The sequence below is a fragment of the Drosophila santomea genome, chromosome 2L (assembly GCF_016746245.2).
Source record: "Drosophila santomea strain STO CAGO 1482 chromosome 2L, Prin_Dsan_1.1, whole genome shotgun sequence".
Taxonomy (NCBI): domain Eukaryota; kingdom Metazoa; phylum Arthropoda; class Insecta; order Diptera; family Drosophilidae; genus Drosophila; species Drosophila santomea.
In genome coordinates this window covers 6,233,912-6,249,889 of record NC_053016.2, presented here as the reverse complement: position 1 = coordinate 6,249,889, position 15,978 = coordinate 6,233,912, and the positions used below count along the sequence as shown (strand labels likewise).

The 15,978-nt window shown below is 49.4% G+C and overlaps 2 protein-coding genes across 9 annotated transcripts; both read right to left on the bottom strand.

Moving 5' to 3' along the window:
* Positions 1 to 1,845, bottom strand: LOC120451143. The gene has a single exon (XM_039634571.2). It carries the CDS (start codon positions 1,696 to 1,698, stop codon positions 250 to 252), a length of 1,449 nt encoding a protein of 482 aa, XP_039490505.1. The 5' UTR covers positions 1,699 to 1,845; the 3' UTR covers positions 1 to 249.
* A 184-nt stretch (positions 1,846 to 2,029) lies between these two features.
* Positions 2,030 to 14,994, bottom strand: LOC120458587 (E3 ubiquitin-protein ligase lubel). Of its 8 annotated transcripts, XM_039646292.1 has the most exons (18): positions 14,810 to 14,994; positions 12,791 to 12,918; positions 12,533 to 12,731; positions 12,327 to 12,463; positions 12,142 to 12,270; positions 11,569 to 11,910; positions 11,031 to 11,312; positions 10,702 to 10,972; positions 9,449 to 10,645; positions 8,774 to 9,201; positions 8,136 to 8,694; positions 7,211 to 8,047; positions 4,239 to 7,177; positions 3,902 to 4,168; positions 3,382 to 3,839; positions 2,945 to 3,316; positions 2,708 to 2,876; positions 2,030 to 2,370 (listed from the first exon to the last, which is right to left on the bottom strand). In XM_039646292.1, exons 2-18 carry the CDS (start codon positions 12,842 to 12,844, stop codon positions 2,335 to 2,337), a joined length of 8,676 nt encoding a protein of 2,891 aa, XP_039502226.1. In that variant the 5' UTR covers positions 12,845 to 12,918; positions 14,810 to 14,994; the 3' UTR covers positions 2,030 to 2,334. The 8 variants fall into 8 exon arrangements, with proteins under 8 accessions (XP_039502226.1, XP_043861717.1, XP_043861719.1 ...); XM_044005782.1 differs by having other exon boundaries at positions 4,239 to 8,047; XM_044005784.1 differs by having other exon boundaries at positions 4,239 to 8,047; positions 8,259 to 8,694.
* Positions 14,995 to 15,978: the final 984 nt, after the last annotated feature.

The window sequence follows — 15,978 nt, the reverse complement described above, 5'->3', positions numbered from 1 at the left end:
TTTCATAGTTTTCGATTTTATTTAGCTGACAGCATTTGGCTGGCATACAGAAACTTTCAATAAACAAAAAACGAGTTTCATTCGAACATGTAAACGGAACTAATTAAGATTGTTACTTCTTTCGATTTTGTGTAAAAGTAACAATAGCATACCTATGATCAGTGGTGTTCATATGTACTTAAGTACCTAAAAAATATATTCTGAAAATTGTAGGAGATCTGCAAAGTCGCTCCCCCGTGGAGTTTAGCTTTAAGAACTCCTCGTCGTGGAGTTCATCTGGATGAACTCCCGGTTGAGCAGCGTCATCTTCGAGGAGTGTGTGGTGCTTCCCTGCTCGCCCAGCTTCAAATACTTGTCTCGGATGAAGCACTTGAACGGAGTCATAGTCGCATCTGACCGGGCACCGTCGTGCATCTTTATGCTGCACAGCTTCACACTCACCTCGAATTGGCAGTAGGAGCAACGTAGGAACTGCGTGCTCAAGTCGTCCACGCCGTAGGAGCAGCGGGTGCACATGGTGCAGGTGTACTTGTAGCCACCAAAGCAGTTGTCCTCGATGGTGGGTAACTCTGGTAAGGCCAACTTCGCCTGGTAGGTCCATCTGCGGCAGTTGACGCCGTGACTTAACTCGCGGTTGAACACGAAAGCCGCCGCATGGCACATCCCGTGCAGCAGGAGCTGGATGAGCTCCTCAGCGGTCGCTATGCGGCGCAGTAGTAGAATCTGGGCGGTGCGCTTACCGGAGGCATCAATGGCCAGCTGGCATTTCCACCGTGTGCTCATGGAGCGCTGCCAAATAATTGGCACCTGCAGGCCACAGTGGAAGATGGCGTGGTTGAGCATGTTGGCCAGCACCTTGGCCAGTGCCACTTTGCATTGGCGGAAATTGGTTTGTCGGTAGGTCAGCGCCCGTGGATGGCACATGTTGAGCGGGATCGCCGGGCTGAGCGACTGAACGAATCCGTAGAGCCGTGGTTGCTGCTCCAGGTAGCGTACACTACTCTTGTGGCGGCGGCAGTTGGCGGCTAACTGCTTTTCGCTGGGCAGAGCGCTTAGATCAATGGGCTCCTTGACCAAGTACGAGGTGCACTCCTCAAAGGAGTTGACATTGGCTTGGAGCACAAAGTCCTCCTCCTTGCACACTTCCTTCTCATTATTCTCTTGATCCATATCGCTAACCGCCGCAGGATTGTAAAGTTTGCGGCGTGACGGCATCAGTCCCAAAAACTTGTGCATCTTCGTTTTGAGCTCTCCATCGTCTTCCAGGACGACGTTATGCTGTGGCTCGTCCCTTACGATAACGCCTCTATCGCCCAATTCGAGGTAGACCAGTAGAGGCACTGCCTCCGGCGATGAGTGGCTCCCCTTGGTGCTGCTGGATTTGCAGCTGCTGTTCCTTATGCCACGCCCCTTGTCCGTCCACTTGGGCTGCTTGAAATTTTGTCCGTGATACTCCTGGTCGTCGGCATCCAGCGACAGATCATTGGAGTCCTCCTCGCCATCGTCCTCCGACTGCGAATCTGTGTAGACAAACTGCTGGCTCGGCCGCGATACCACAACACGACCACTGCGCGTCACCACCAGGCGCTTTGAGGAGGTGGGCATCTCGTCCAGTTTTCGGTGAGATTTCTTTTTGGCTATCCCATCGCATTTGGTCACCGACAAGTGCCGCTTTACGACCATCTTTCGAGACTCCATGTCGGCTTCAACGGAACTAGTTCAGCTGCTGTCCAAATCAAGGAACAAATCGAAGTATCCTCGATGAATTCCTGGCGCAGTAACTCGAAGTCGGAGAAGTAACTCAGCTCCGGAGCAGTTTGAATTCGTTTTGACTATCCGGGCTGATGGCTGGGTCACAGTAGTCCTTGATTGGGTCGACCTTGCTGTCTCCTATATTTTTGCAAACATCTCGAATGCGAAACCGTATTCGGAAGTCTTGAAACCGCCCACAGCATGCAACAATTTCCATACTGACCATCTGCACATTGTAAGGCACCCGCTGAAAAGCTTTAAATAAATCTAGAAACGATTGGATTTTCACATATGCCGTTTATTGGATGCACTCTATTACACGTGCGAATTGTCGGTATGTGGTTTTCCATCTCTTAGTAACTAAACAAAATGGGAAAGGTTTCTGGATGGATGAACGATGAGTGGGTGTACAATGAACATGCCATGTCTAATGTCTAACGAACTGTCTAGCAGTAATCTTGGTTTCGTGAGTGGGTAGGTGTATAAAAATGTCTATAAAAGTGCCGCCATAAATCATAGATATTGGTGAAAAATTGCTACAGTCGTCCGCTTCCAAAAACATCACTTGCTCAGCTTCTCAGCTCATGCCGATTTCAGTGGTATATGCTGTTTGATTACCTAAAAATAAGATACAGATTGAGAGATGGGTACATTTATAAACATTATCGATTCGACCGCCAAACTGTTTACAATTAAATAATAATAAAACGAATATCAATTAAGAAGCGTGTGAAATACGTCAGACGGCATCCAAATTTAGTTAGCGGCTAAACGATCTTGTTTTCATTTTATTTGGATTTTGCCATCTCGATCCATCGCCGGGTGCGGCCGCTGCTGAATCATCCGGCGAAAACAAATCGCCCGCGAATTCCGCGAATAGAAACCCGATTAAGGCCAAAGAAATAAAAGGAAAGGAAATCGATAAAGCCATCACTTGATGATGGCCAACACCCACCTCGGAGCACATGTTCTTGTAGATCTCATCGGTGTCCCAGGGTCCTCTCTCCGGCAGAGCGATGCCTCGCCTGCGAAGCTCCTGGACGCAGTCCGTCAAATCGAAGATGGGCAGTGGATCGATGCCAGCCTTGGCCACCTTGGCGGCCAAATACTCTACATAGTGTGTGCTAGAATTATATCGAAATATAGTATCCAAGTGTTGGATTTATTGGGACTTCCCCGATCTTTAGCTTACCGGCACATGCCCGCGTGTTTGTCGGGAACTTCGGTGTTGCATACTGTATCGACAAGTCCTTGTGGCGTCTCCTTCTGCAGCGGGATGGGACAGCGGGCCTGGGCACGAGCCTTGGACGAACTGCTGGGCTCGTCCTTGATCTGCATGGGCTCCGTGTCGAACTTGACCTTCTGCTCCTTGAGCAGGAACTGCAGCTGCATGGGGATCTTGTCTCTCAGGTAGAACAGGCAGTTGCGCGGATGATGGGCATGCAGACCGAGCTTGGCACAGTACATGGACACCGTGCACTTGGCGCCCATCATGAAGGGTCGGGCACAACCGTAGCAAAACTCGAATTTGCACTGCGTGCAGGTGAAATGCATGCATCCGCCCCTGGTCAAGTACAAAATTGTGTGTTGTAAAGAAACCATTCACCAATCCTTCACATCTTAACTAACCTGGCCAGCGAGTAGCGAAACTTGCACTTGGGACAATCGATGCCGTTCTGGGCCAAATGCTCCTGGACACCCTGCGCCTGCAGCTCGGGATCGTTTTCGCGCTTCCACTCCAGGTAAGCCTCGCAGCTGCTGCCCTCGTGCTGGCGTTCCCAGGGTTTCCGGCACTGGGCACAGGTCACGGATCCACAGTCCGGACAGATCAGTCGCTTCTGCTTGGGCCGGGCGAAGAATCCGGAGGAGCACTGGATGCACCACTTGAAGTTGGGATCCTGCAGCAGCGATCGATCGCGCAACTTGCGCTGGAACAGCTCGTGCACGTCGTTGTCCAGAATGCTCTTGAGGAAGATGTCCAGGTTGGAGAAGTACTCGAGGTGCTCATCCTCATGCTGAGCCTCATTGCTCAGTTCGGGCAGTTTGCAGAACGGGCAACTGCAATCGTTGATACTGCGATCGGTTATCTGAGAAAGGAAGCCCAAGTGATGTTCAATCACAATCCTTGTGGACCTGTTAAACCACTCACCTGAACTGTAAAGTAGCTCTTGGCACACTGTTTGCAGCACTTGTGCAGACACTTCAGCATGGACACCATCTGATTCATGGGATAGCTGTTCATGCAGAGCTCGCACTCCTGCTGCAGCATGGCAATGGCCTGGTCCAGATCTGAGCACTCCCTGGCCGCCCACAAGGCCACGTCCTCCGAGAACTTCATGCTCACCAAGGTGGCGGCTATCTGGGCCTCAGCGATATTGGTCACCAGCTCCTGATCGACGTACTTGCGCGCAAGGATCTGAAAGGAGAAAGCAAACGTTCCCAGATGATCCAAGAACTTGCTTAGCTGAATCTCGGCTTTTACACACCGCTGGGTCCTCGATAACCGGCTCTTGAACACTAGGATATGCCCGAAAAACGGGCATACTCATCTTACGCTTCAGCTGCTCGGCTTTCTGGGGTTCGGCCATGCTGGGTTCCTCCTGCTCCTCTTCCGTGGCCGAGGTCTCGTAGTCGTCATCCGAGAAGCAGGTCTCGTGATACTTCTTCTTGGGGATTCGGGGCTGGGATCGAGGTTTCAACAATGCCGCTGCAGCCGCCGCCGCTGCTCCACTGGTGCTGGGCCCATCGGCCTGGTTGGAGTTAAACCTGCTGATGGCATCGTTGATGGACTTCTTGGTAATGGGACTGCTCTTGAGCGGCACTCGACTGGCCGCAATCGATGTGCTCTGCTTCTGCAGATAGACCTCCTGGATTCGCTTCACGGATGAAATGCCCATGGGTGCCGAGAAGGACTTGGAGCGCAGCGGAACCTTCTTGTATTGGGTGGTGCTATTCGATTTGTTAGTGGGTTCATTGGTGGGCTTGGGAATCTTACTGACTGTGGACTTGGTGGTTTTAGACGTACTTGACGTGGAGGGACCTTTTGAGGCAGTCACGCTGTTTGCAGTCTTGCCTTTCATGCTCGGGGTTACCTTTTTGGGTTCTTCCAGTACTGTTTCGACAGGCGGCTCCACGGGTCTCGATTCGGAATCAGCAATGGGTGGTGAAGGTGTAATGGGCAGGGCAGTGGGTTCTTCAATGCCATCAGATTCAACGGAAGGATGCGCAACTTCTGAGGGGATTTCTAGCACAAGCTCTACTGGTTGCTCTGCAGGTCGGGTTTCCGAGTTAGCTATGATGGGAGGGGACTGAATGGGAAGAGCTTCCACCTTGATATCCTCTTGAATAATCTGTGAAGGCAAGATGGATTCCACTGCGGGATTCAGCAACTCTGCCTCCAGGCTCGCTCCTGTGGGGGAAACAACCTCAGTGTGTGCGATCGTATCAGTTTCTTGGTTGGTGGGCGTGACTGATAGAGCAGGCGATATGACTGGTTCAATGTCAAGTGGAATTTGTGATTGCTGTGGCTCATCCTCGTCAGCCTGATCTTCATCTTCCTCCATTATGTCCTCAATTTCGGTGCCTTCGTCACCAGTGGAGGCATCCTCGATGTAAGATGCGTGCTCGTTGTAGGTGTTGCCCTCCTCGCCATCGAAGTCTCCCTCCTCTTCTCCCTCGCTGTCGTACCACTCCTCTTCTTCTCCATCGTCATACTCGTCCGAGTATTCATCGGAGTATTCATCCTCGTCGGTGGACTCGAACTCATCCATGCTGATCTCATCGCGCATCTGCTTGATCAAACGTTGAGTGTCCTCAACCAGTTCGCTGAGGTTCCGTTTGGCCGGATCTCCAGAGGGAACAAATTCCTTGAGCACAACTTTGGACGTTTCCGAATCACTTGATTGGGAACCAAGGCTAGCGTTGCTTTCGGACTTGGCTATCGAAGATTCCAGCTGGGACTCCTCATCCAGCAAGAGGACGACTTCGTCCTCTGGGGATTTGGTTTCAGCCCGCTGCTCATCGCTATCCAGGCTATACAGTTCTGCATCGGAAGCGGTTTCATCATGGGGCCTTGTTCCATCGCTACTGCTGAATTCAGGAGCATCTTCGAATACTTCGTCCGATTCTGTGGGACTGACTGCTATAGCAGTTGCATTCGTAATATGTTCTTTCAACTCTAAGCCTAGTATCTGGACTGCAGGTTCTTCGACAATATTAGCATCCATTTCGGACTGGTCTTTTTGGCTCACGAGAATTACCTCCTGGTTGTCGGCAAACTCTTCTGGGCTTGGAGAACTGGCTGTTTCCCCAACGGGTACATCTTGTATTGTAGTGTCCTCCCTTTCGATCTCATCACTGGCCGTTGGAGTTTGATTGCTAGTCCGACTCTCACTGCGAAGACTGCTGCTGCTGAGGGTTCTTACGGGTATCTTTGAAATACGCTTGGGACTTTGTTTTTGTTCATGAGATATTGATGAGGTACTCGGTGCTATGTCGATGGTTTCTACAATTGGAGTTATGTCAGGGGTTGGTGGAGATATGGTTGTTAATGTTTCTTGTACGTTAACTTCTTTTGATATCAGAGACTCTGATTGCTCCTCGCTTGGAGAGCTTTCAAGTATAATGTTTGATTCTGCTTGAGGGTTTTGAATTGCTTCTGTTGCTTGGGATACTTCCTTAGGTGTTTCTGGTACTTCAGGCTCTTCAGCTTGTTCTAAAATAATCGTACTGTTTGGTAAGGATGTAGTTTCTTCAATGGGGCTTGCAGTGGGTTCAATTATTTCCTTCACGTTTCCCAAGTCCTCAGTTGCTAGAACTTCTACCGCACTTTGTGTAAGGTTAGTTTCCGATACATTATTATTTATTTCTGTGGAAGGCACGTTTTCAAAAACTTCACTCTGGTTTGAAGCAGCTACGTCCAAAGACTTGCTATCTGTCCTTTCAGATGTTATTTTATGGGGTGTTAGAGTTTCAGGAACAGATGTAGTTACAACTGACTGAATATTACTTGAAGCAGCAGTCAAATCCGTGACCGTCTCTGTTTCATTAGCTGCTTTTTTTGACTCAATTTCTTTTTGATCGATATTGTTTGGTAGCTTTTTGCGATTGGTTGGTTTTTGGCTTTGCTCGCGGGATTTACCCTTCTTCGATTGCTGGGACCTCTTACCTCTTCGGTTGGCTTCTCTACTTGTGCTTGGCTGGTCGTCAGAAATGACTGGTACTTCTGTCACTTTCATTTCTTTTGATTTTTGTTCATCACTTTCATTTGCTGGCTGTGCAACTGCATCATTAATTATCTCATCTTTGGTTATTAATGGTGTTTCTTGTTTTCCAGGCTGGACAACTGTCTCATTAACGCTCTCTGTTCTTGCTACTGTTTCTGGTATTGTAACTTCTGTACTTTCAGTCTTTTGTAGTTCGATGGGTATTTCTGGAGAGGATTCTTCTTGTGTTTTGGCTGCTGGAATCAGATGTACTGAACTTTCAACGGCTACCTGTTCAACCTTCTCCTTGGTTTCCTCTTTGGGAGCCATATAGCATTTGTATACAAAGCGTTCTGCATCCGTAAGATCGCTGCTTTCCCATTCCGTCTCGTGAAATCGCTCGGTGCCACGATCGAACTCCAACTTGAAGTTGGCTATTTCGGTGGCATAGATAAAACTGGGTTGAACCTCTTCGCGGATGCTGGCTTCCCTTAAATTGGGCTTGATGAACTCCTCCATGATGTAGACAGCTGGATCGACACTTGGTGTGGGCTCCGGTTCAGGCTCGACTTGAGGTTGAGGCTCCTTTGGTTGTTCTACCTCAATTGGAGGTACCTCTTCCGGTTTCTCCATGAGCTCTTGTTCGACCTGCTGCACCAGGTTGGGCACAATGTCCTGAATGTGTTGCCATACAAAGTTCTTCACATCATCGGCGGACTTATCCTCTGCAGGTCCAGATGGCTTCAACGCGCTAATGGGGCTCTTGGTAAGGATACGCATTATCTCCGGATCCGTTTCGTACTCCAGATCCGGCTTGCCCTTGAATGTGTCCAGCATGGTCTCTATGGATCGTAGAACCTCCTGGTTCTGCTTGGCCTGGTTCTGTTCCATGTTGCCGATGAGTATCCCCAGGTTCTTCAGCGTGCTGTCCTCCATCTGATAGGGACTAGGTGTGGCATAGGTGGATTTCACAGGACTGTCTTCCGTGCGAGGTTGGTCGAAGGGATTGGCTTGGGCGGGACTGGGACTCTGCCCGGCCAACGGTGGCTGCAGGCAGTCCAAAGCGTGTGTGTTCAAGAACTCATGGATATCTGTATTGGCACATGAATGCGGGGGAGGAGAGAGAAAAATGGGAGATTATGGCACTGCGATTGACTGATGGAGGATCTACGAACTAACCCGACTTGGTGTCTATGGCCACACCACTCTCATTCTCAACGCCATTCGGCGAGCCCCAGATGCGCATTAGAAATGGCTTGAGTTGCGTGCGATTCAGCTCCACCAGCGCCTGCTCCACATTACCTTGGTGCGCGGTCAGCGCGTTCACGATGTCCTCACGCAGAAAGTTGCCCTTGGCCGCCAGTTTCCTGTACTTCTGCTGCCTCTGTTGGATGCAGTCCGCCACCGCCTGCCACACATTTCCCCCCGAGTTGCGCAGTGCCTCGCGAGCCTCGTTCTGGGACACGGTTCCGATGGTGTTCTCACCCCTCTCCTGGCCGTACTTGGTGGACAAACTCTGCACGGTCTGCACCAGCTTGTGCCAGTTCTCGCGCAGCCACTGAATGGGATGAGTGTCCGGAGAGCAGTACTTCAGCGCAGCTTCCAGTTCCTCCACCGTGAACTTGTACAGCTCCAGTTCCTTCAGTATGATGTGCATTTCCGTTTCCGGATCTCTGGCAGGTTCGTGCTTGACTCCGAACGTCGCCTCATGGGGCATATCGAAAGGTGAAGATGCTTGCTGGAACACGTGGATACGTAGGATTGTTAGATCACAAAGTCATCTTGGTTAACTACCCCATATGGCCATGAATACTTACAAGTTGCAGCATGCGGAGCTCGTTTATGAAATTGGGTCTCTTGGTGACCAGGCCGGCACTGTAGGGATCCAATCCAAAGCCGTCGTGATACCGCAGGTCATTGGCACTCCGATATCGCTCGTTCTCCTGCTGCAGCTGGGAGTTGCTGCGATAGTGCGCTCGTCGCTCCATCTTATTTGGTTCTGGAGTGGTGAAGTGGTCCGGAACAACGGTGGGTATTTCCTCCTGCTTTGAGTTGAAGGGCAGGGCGTCGTAGGTCTGGGTGGAAATGCTCTGGGGAGGCGGCGAGGTACCCATTTCCACGGCCGCTGTTTCCCGGGGAGGAGTACCACCACAGCCGGTGGAGACCTTTTGAGCCTTCTTGAGCACCTGCTCCGCCTGCGCCTGAATGCTCTCATCCAGCGTATTCCAAATGTTTTCAACGGACTCTGGAACGATACGGATGAGAGCATTAGCTTTTTGGGGGAACGGGGTTCGGGTTCACCAACGGATTGAAATCAAACAAACGGGATGCAGCTTGGGTTGTGGTTCGGTTTTGTATTTCGTTTCCATAAATGCGTTAATTGTAGGCTTACACTTGATGGCTCTATTAGTGTACTAACTAGGTGTAGTCTGTGGTGGTTGGGTTTTAGGCCTTTGTGCCTTCGAAAAATGAGATTCTCTTTTGTATCCTACCTTTGTGCAGCAGACTCTTGGCCAGTGAGTTATCGGATTCATTTTCCGACGACGTTTTCAGCGTGGATTTCGATGGCGTCTTGACGGGAATACTGGAGGTGCTCTTGGAGTTTACAGCTGGAGATGCTTTCGAGCTGGTTGTGGAGGTGGCGTGAGTAGTCTTCGCAGACGCAGCAACGGGCTTCTGACTGGGTTGTTGGCTCTTTGTAGTAGGCTTTTGCAATTGCTTGACTTCCGGCTTGGAAGCCACTTTGAGGTTACTTGACTTTTCAGCTGGCGGCTGTGGTTTTTCCTCAGCCTTTTTGGACTTGGTGGGCTGCACTGGAGGTTTGCTGGGCGTCTTGCAGCATATGGAGCAGATCTTAATGTTGGGCTCGTTCACGAACGTGCAAAATTCGCACTCCCATTCGTGGTCCGGGGTGGAAGGTGGTGGACCTAGATCATCAGCCCCAATCTCGTCAGGAACTTCCTGGGGATCGGCTGCCGCTTCAGCATCAGCCTCACTCTCCGAGGCGGTTACCTCTTCGATAACTTCCTCGTACTCCGAGGCACTCTCCTCATGGGCTGGTGTCACCACTTTTTGCACCACCGCCGCAGCCTGTGTATTCTCGTCCTTCATCTCCGGCTTGCGTTTGTGCTCAGCCTTCTTCGAGGATTTGTGCTGATCGGCTTCTTGCAGCTTCTGCTGGATCTTGGCTTGAACCAGGGCCCGAGCACCCGATCCCTCGGACTCCAGGTCGGAGTAAATGCGACTGGTTCTGGCCGAGTCCGTTGCTGTTTTGTTTCTGGTAAGGGTTCCCTCATTTTCACGTCGCTCCGGCAGCCACTCGCTCTGCACGGACTTGGCAATGGATCCCCGACGATCCCGCATCTTGTGCTGCCTCATCCCGTGCCTCTGATCGCCGTCCAGTTCATCGCTGGCTATGAGTTGGGAGGCACTGGACAGGCGCCTTTGGCGTGGCTGGTGGTGGTTTTGGTGGTGCTGGGAGCGCGAGGCACTGGTCATGCCCGAGCGGTTGGACACCAAGGATCTGCGGTCATCCTGGTCGGAGTCCTCGTCATCCGTTAGTTCGTCATCCACGTAGCTATTGCGCTTGCGCCGCAAGGACATCGACTTGCGGCTGGGTGTTGGCGATGCAGCGTACCGGGAACGGGATGCAGCTCTGGACGCCGCTGAAGGTGGCATTCCCATGACGCCTGTGCATTAAAAATACAATAAATACGTTTTTCAAATGGGAAGTTCCCAATTTTACCTGGATGCATCATGGGATAGCCGGGTGCTCCTGGATACACATTGGGCATCATTCCGCGCTGGGTCATGAACACCGGTGGCGGATAGTGTGGATGATGCTGTTGCGAGATGTAGCCCGCTCCCACGTTGAGGGACAGGTTGGAGTTGTTGAACTGCTGTTGGGAGCCGAACTGTGACCACTGATCTGGATGCTGGTGCTGAGCATGTGGCCAGCCAGGATGCTGCTGGCTCTGCTGACATCCAGCGCAGTTAAGCTGTGCCATGGATTGGGCCTGCAAACGGGATGGTATCTTGGTGCCTAAGGCATGGCATCATGCATATCTAACTCACCTGCTGGATGCGCTGATTGGCGAGCCAGGCACTGCCGTTCTGGGTTTCGGCCAGAGGTCGACGTGGACTTGAGTTGAGGTTGAACACCGAGGTGCTCATCTGACGCCGCTGGCCGCCGGCCGCCTGTCGTTGTTGGAGCAGCAAGGAATTGTGAAATTGTGAGTCATCCGAGAGATCGAAATGGGATGAGTTCAGACCGGATGACATGCTGCCGGAACGAAAATGCGAGGGCGATGGTGAAATGTTTGACCAGTGCTCGAAGCCGGCTCCATTCGACAAATGCTGCGCTTGGGAAATGACCAACGAGAAACGGAGAAAGAAAGAGAGAGGAGAGGGAGAAACGACACATGACGAGACGAGACGAGACAGTGACGATACGAGATTCCAGGTGCAAGGATCAAATAGTATCAAGGATAATACATTATAATTAGAAGAAGATTGTATCCTTGATACAATTTTCTCCGAGCGAAGACAATACGATACACTCAGTGATGAGGGGAGTCGTACGATTGTGATTCGGGGTCAGCGACTCACTCACCTGTTCGCTGTTGGCGCTCAGATCCTGGCGAGCCTTCTGCTGGCGGTAGCGCTGCTGCAGTATGGCCATGCGGTCCAGGGTGGCGCTGGCCTTGCTCTTGATCTTCTCCAGCTGCACCGACGGCGGTCGCTGGATGGTGTCGAACACGGACTTGGGCGTGCCTGACCTGGATGATCCACCGCCCTCGCTGCGCGGTGGTTCTGGCAGTGGTCGGTTGTTCATCTGGTTCATCTGGTTGCTGTTGGCAACTGGTGGCACTGGGGGCGTGGCCCCACCCCCGAGCGATCCCCGCCAGCCGCCCAGCGACTTGTGCGAGGGCGTGGGCGAGGGCGGCGGCAGCATCTGGAAGAGAGTCGGGTTGGGTGGCCATTTCGTATGGGTGGGTATTCGAGTAACTATTGAAAGAGTATGTCGTATGTCTGGTTCGTTGGTTCTACAATTTTGGGCGGGCGTTCTGGTTTCAAGGACTCGTTTATTGAAGCATTCAAATTGAAGTTTACAAACTTGGTTCTACGAGTAGCCCCATGAAGGGGCCTCTTGCTTACGGGTCTAGGAGATCGTGCAGTGGCGTACCTGATCCTTGCGGCCCAGAAACGGTGTCAACAGGCCTCGTTTGGTGCGTCGTGGTGGTGCCACTGGCGGTGGTGCCCCACCACCGGGCTGCGCCTTTGGCGGAATCGGCGGTATGCCCTGCTCCACTGCCTGCGAAAGCCAAGTTATTAAGTTATTGAGATTCATGCTGGCTGGGGAATACTTGCCTTTCGCATGTGCTGCTTGCGCTTGGGATGCTTGTGGAACATGTCGTCGCAGGAGGCGCAAAAGATCTGGCCCGCGCACTCGGCACAGGTTACCCAGGGATTCTGGGAACCACACAGGGTGCACTTTAGTTTGTTATCTGCAAGTTATGATTATGTCTGGTAATATTTCAAACACATATGTTAATATTGTACAAATGGTTGCCCACCTGGCGTCTTGGTTCTGATCACTGTGGTCTTCATCGGTTCGTTGGAGTACTGCTGACTGGAGAACTCGATGATTTCGTAGTCCGGTTCCGGCGTACTCTTCGCCTTGGGCGGCAGGGTGGGCGCCTTGGGCAGACCGCCAGCCACCCCGTTTGGTGGAGTGGGCGGTGGTTTGGGCCCGATGCGGTCATTCGCCTCCGTCTGAAATGGGTAATTAGTGCAATTGGATATGGAGAGTGGTACAGTGGATGTTGGCTTACCACCCAGGAGGGCATGGAGCGAACATTCTTGTTTAGCAACTGGTGGGTCGTCATCTTGGTCGATTTTTTCGTCTGGGTTTTGCCGTCACTCAATCGTCTCTATTCGCTTGATTGGCTTTCTATTTCATCTAAATACGCAAGTAACAAAATAACAACATTATTTTTATTAATAGATCACCATATTTTCTGTGCCATATTTTCGCCCATCCGCAGCCACTTCAAACGACTTCGAATTCAATTAAGCAAAGTGCCAGAAAATGCGAATTATGAGTGCATATTTTTAGCTGGCTCACCCAAATTCCGGAGCCAAAGACCAAAATGCAGTTTCTTGGATGCCGTGCACAAAACTAAACGCTGCCAGAGTTCGATCGCGAATAAAACTGCTAAATGTAGTCAAAAATATCTTTCGGTGCATAGAAAAAAAAGGGAAGAGTATATATAAATTTTGGCAAAACATTTTTCGGGCTTGTTTATTTATGAAATCATGCGAAAGAGGGAAGTGCTGTTTTGTGACTCAATCGACTCACTCTGTCAACGCGGCTAAGTGGCGGAGATGCCAAGAATATTGCAAAGAGATGGGATGCGAGAGAAGATTTCGGATTTGAGAATAGTTTTCAAAAGTTTCGAATAGAAGAGCATTTCTTGTAAATGCTCGAAAATAAAAGCGAGCGAATAAAACTAACAGAGAGAGCAAAAATATTGACTAAATTCCGAGCGAATATGTATTTTGTAATGACGCAGGTGGCCAAATCTAAAATGCTGTCAAAATGAATGAATTAAATGATGGCCTGAACAACATAATATTTCATTTCAAATGTTGATCTTAGTTTATTTTTTAATATAATTGAGCCAAAGGCATCAAACTTTTCTACTCCAAGAAATACTTAAATGAATACCTAAATACTTTATATATATTTAACGTATTTATTATCTATGTTTATCTATGATACACGTGTATCTATAATTCCAAGAAATCACTTATCTTTTGCATATACTCTTGAGTTAAGATTGCTCAAGAGGTAGCAGCGATAAGTATAACTATGCTTTCTGTTTATATGTTCCCTACATTTATTCAACTTTACAAATAAATGTAATGATAATTCATAAAATATGCATATTGAAAAGAATAACGTTGTATATCTTGGTGTGTACGATAAATTTAAGCTTTTCAATATATAAAGCCAAATGTCAAAGTCTCGCATACTATGATTTACTCAGATTACTGATAATATTTGGTGTTATATATCTTAGTGTTTTTAAATCTTCATAATTTCTTTAAACCCATATTAGTCCAGCAGATCTGGCATAAGTTGCACGCACTAGTTACGTGAGTAGCGATCCATGAAATTTATCCATAATTTTCGGAGGCAGCACAGCAAAACTCATGCCGCAATGTTCCCTCTCATCGCGTATACGCAACGTGTTGCACTCGCGCGTCTGTTGCGCTATTTTTGAAACCCTCCGCAGCCACTCCATGCCATTCGGCCCGAAATTGTGTCACACTGCGCAGCAATATTTATGAAAGCCGCCTGCAGTGGTGGGCGGGGCATGGGCCGGTGCCACCTCAATCCCACCCAGAAGATCGGCCTCCTCTGTTTGTGGCAAGTGGCCTGGCAAGAGGCAAACGCAACGCTGACTCACAGACACAGTCTCACGCGGCGAGGGAAAAAGTTTTATTTTTATGGGAGAGGGAGAATGGTGGGAACTATTTTTAAACATTTCTTTGGCTTGCCTATATTTGCGTTTTTTTTTAGTGCACAGTTTTTCATTATTTTAAATTGGCAAATTAGCTTTAAAAATTGATTGCGTTTGGTGTGTTTGATTTTGCGATTTGATTGTTTATCCTGCCCAAATGCCTTGAACTTTCCCATGGAGCGTTCTCCGCGTTTAAAATTAGCTTAGTTATATATTTAGAACACTTCAGATCGATTTAATTGCGGTGCGTTTTTAAATTGGCTTTTGAACTTTCGGTATTTGGTTTTGGATGAACGGGTATCCGCGAATTCAGAGGTCACTTACATAATGCGATTTCACTTGACGCGTCTTGCCGCACTCAAAACTGCCACTGCCAGCTGGTAGCACATGAATATATATAGGGATATATATATATACTATATATATTTTCCTGAATGTCTAGCCACAGCGCGACATGAAAATTCAGCTACGGTCTCGTTCGACGATCGTCTCCCAGCGAACTGAAATCTCAATCAGTTTCTAAACAGCACTTTTACTGCAGTCCGCGGTCCCCAGTCTACGCCCGAGTAGGAGGAAGTCAACGCAGATCTATGTGCTCCTCTGTTCTGTTCTGGTCCACCCTGTCTCCCGGTCTCCCTGTCTCCCTTCCGATTGCCTCGATCTGCGGCTAGTCGCACATCTCTTTCCTATTTTCAGCATTTTCGCGTTGTTTTATAAATACATCGTTTTCGAGCGGCATAGAACATTTTGACTGCGAGACGCCGTCGCGTGTGTGAATATCATTAATTCTCGAATATATATCACTCTCCGCTTTTTGTTGTTAAACATTCGCCAGAACATACGGCTGTTATTCGGAACTGATTACTTCTTGCGCTTCCTGAATGCTGTTCTTTTTGATGAATGAATGAATATGATTTGTAAAATGTCCTGGAATTCGATCGACAATTGAAGTGAAAGGAACTCCTAAACCACAAGTTCGACCTTTGGAGTCTTGGAACCAGCCAAGTTCAAGTTCAATGGCATTTCAGACAACATAAATATTTCCGCATTAACTTTTATTTTCTATCCAAAGTCCGTGGCGCCTGGGGAAAGCGGTGAATCGTTCATCGGGATACAACCCAGCTATAATTATGATTTACGACAAACAAGTATCTGGAGGGATCTCCCGCCGGCCAGCCTTGAACAAACTCTGCACATTTAATGCGAACAACAAAGAGGCACACATCTATTACTTTCGGATCGAACAAATGGTATCAGCAATAAAAGTATCGGCATGGGCCACCTGCTGCCTGCTGCCTGCCGGAGGTGCAAATCGAGGGGCAATTGCGATGGATGGCAGTAATGGGAATTATGGAATTAAAGCCTTCGTGGGTGGTTCGATTTTCGATTTTCGAGCTGGCTGCTCTAAAAATAAATGCAATGCATAATAAATTGGCTGCGACAGAGTCAAAGTTCGACAATTGCTGACACGCACATTTTCGTTGAGGGGGGTC

Coding starts and splice junctions, on each gene's coding strand:
- LOC120458587 (XM_044005782.1), bottom strand. CDS start 12,844: ATGACGACCCACCAGTTGCTAAACAAGAATGTTCGCTCCATGCCCTCC. Junction 10,973..11,030: donor CCAATCAGCGCATCCAGCAG/GTGAGTTAGATA, acceptor TCCCGTTTGCAG/GCCCAATCCATGGCACAGCT. Junction 9,202..9,448: donor CAAGAGTCTGCTGCACAAAG/GTAGGATACAAA, acceptor GTATCGTTCCAG/AGTCCGTTGAAAACATTTGG.
- LOC120451143 (XM_039634571.2), bottom strand. CDS start 1,698: ATGGAGTCTCGAAAGATGGTCGTAAAGCGGCACTTGTCGGTGACCAAA.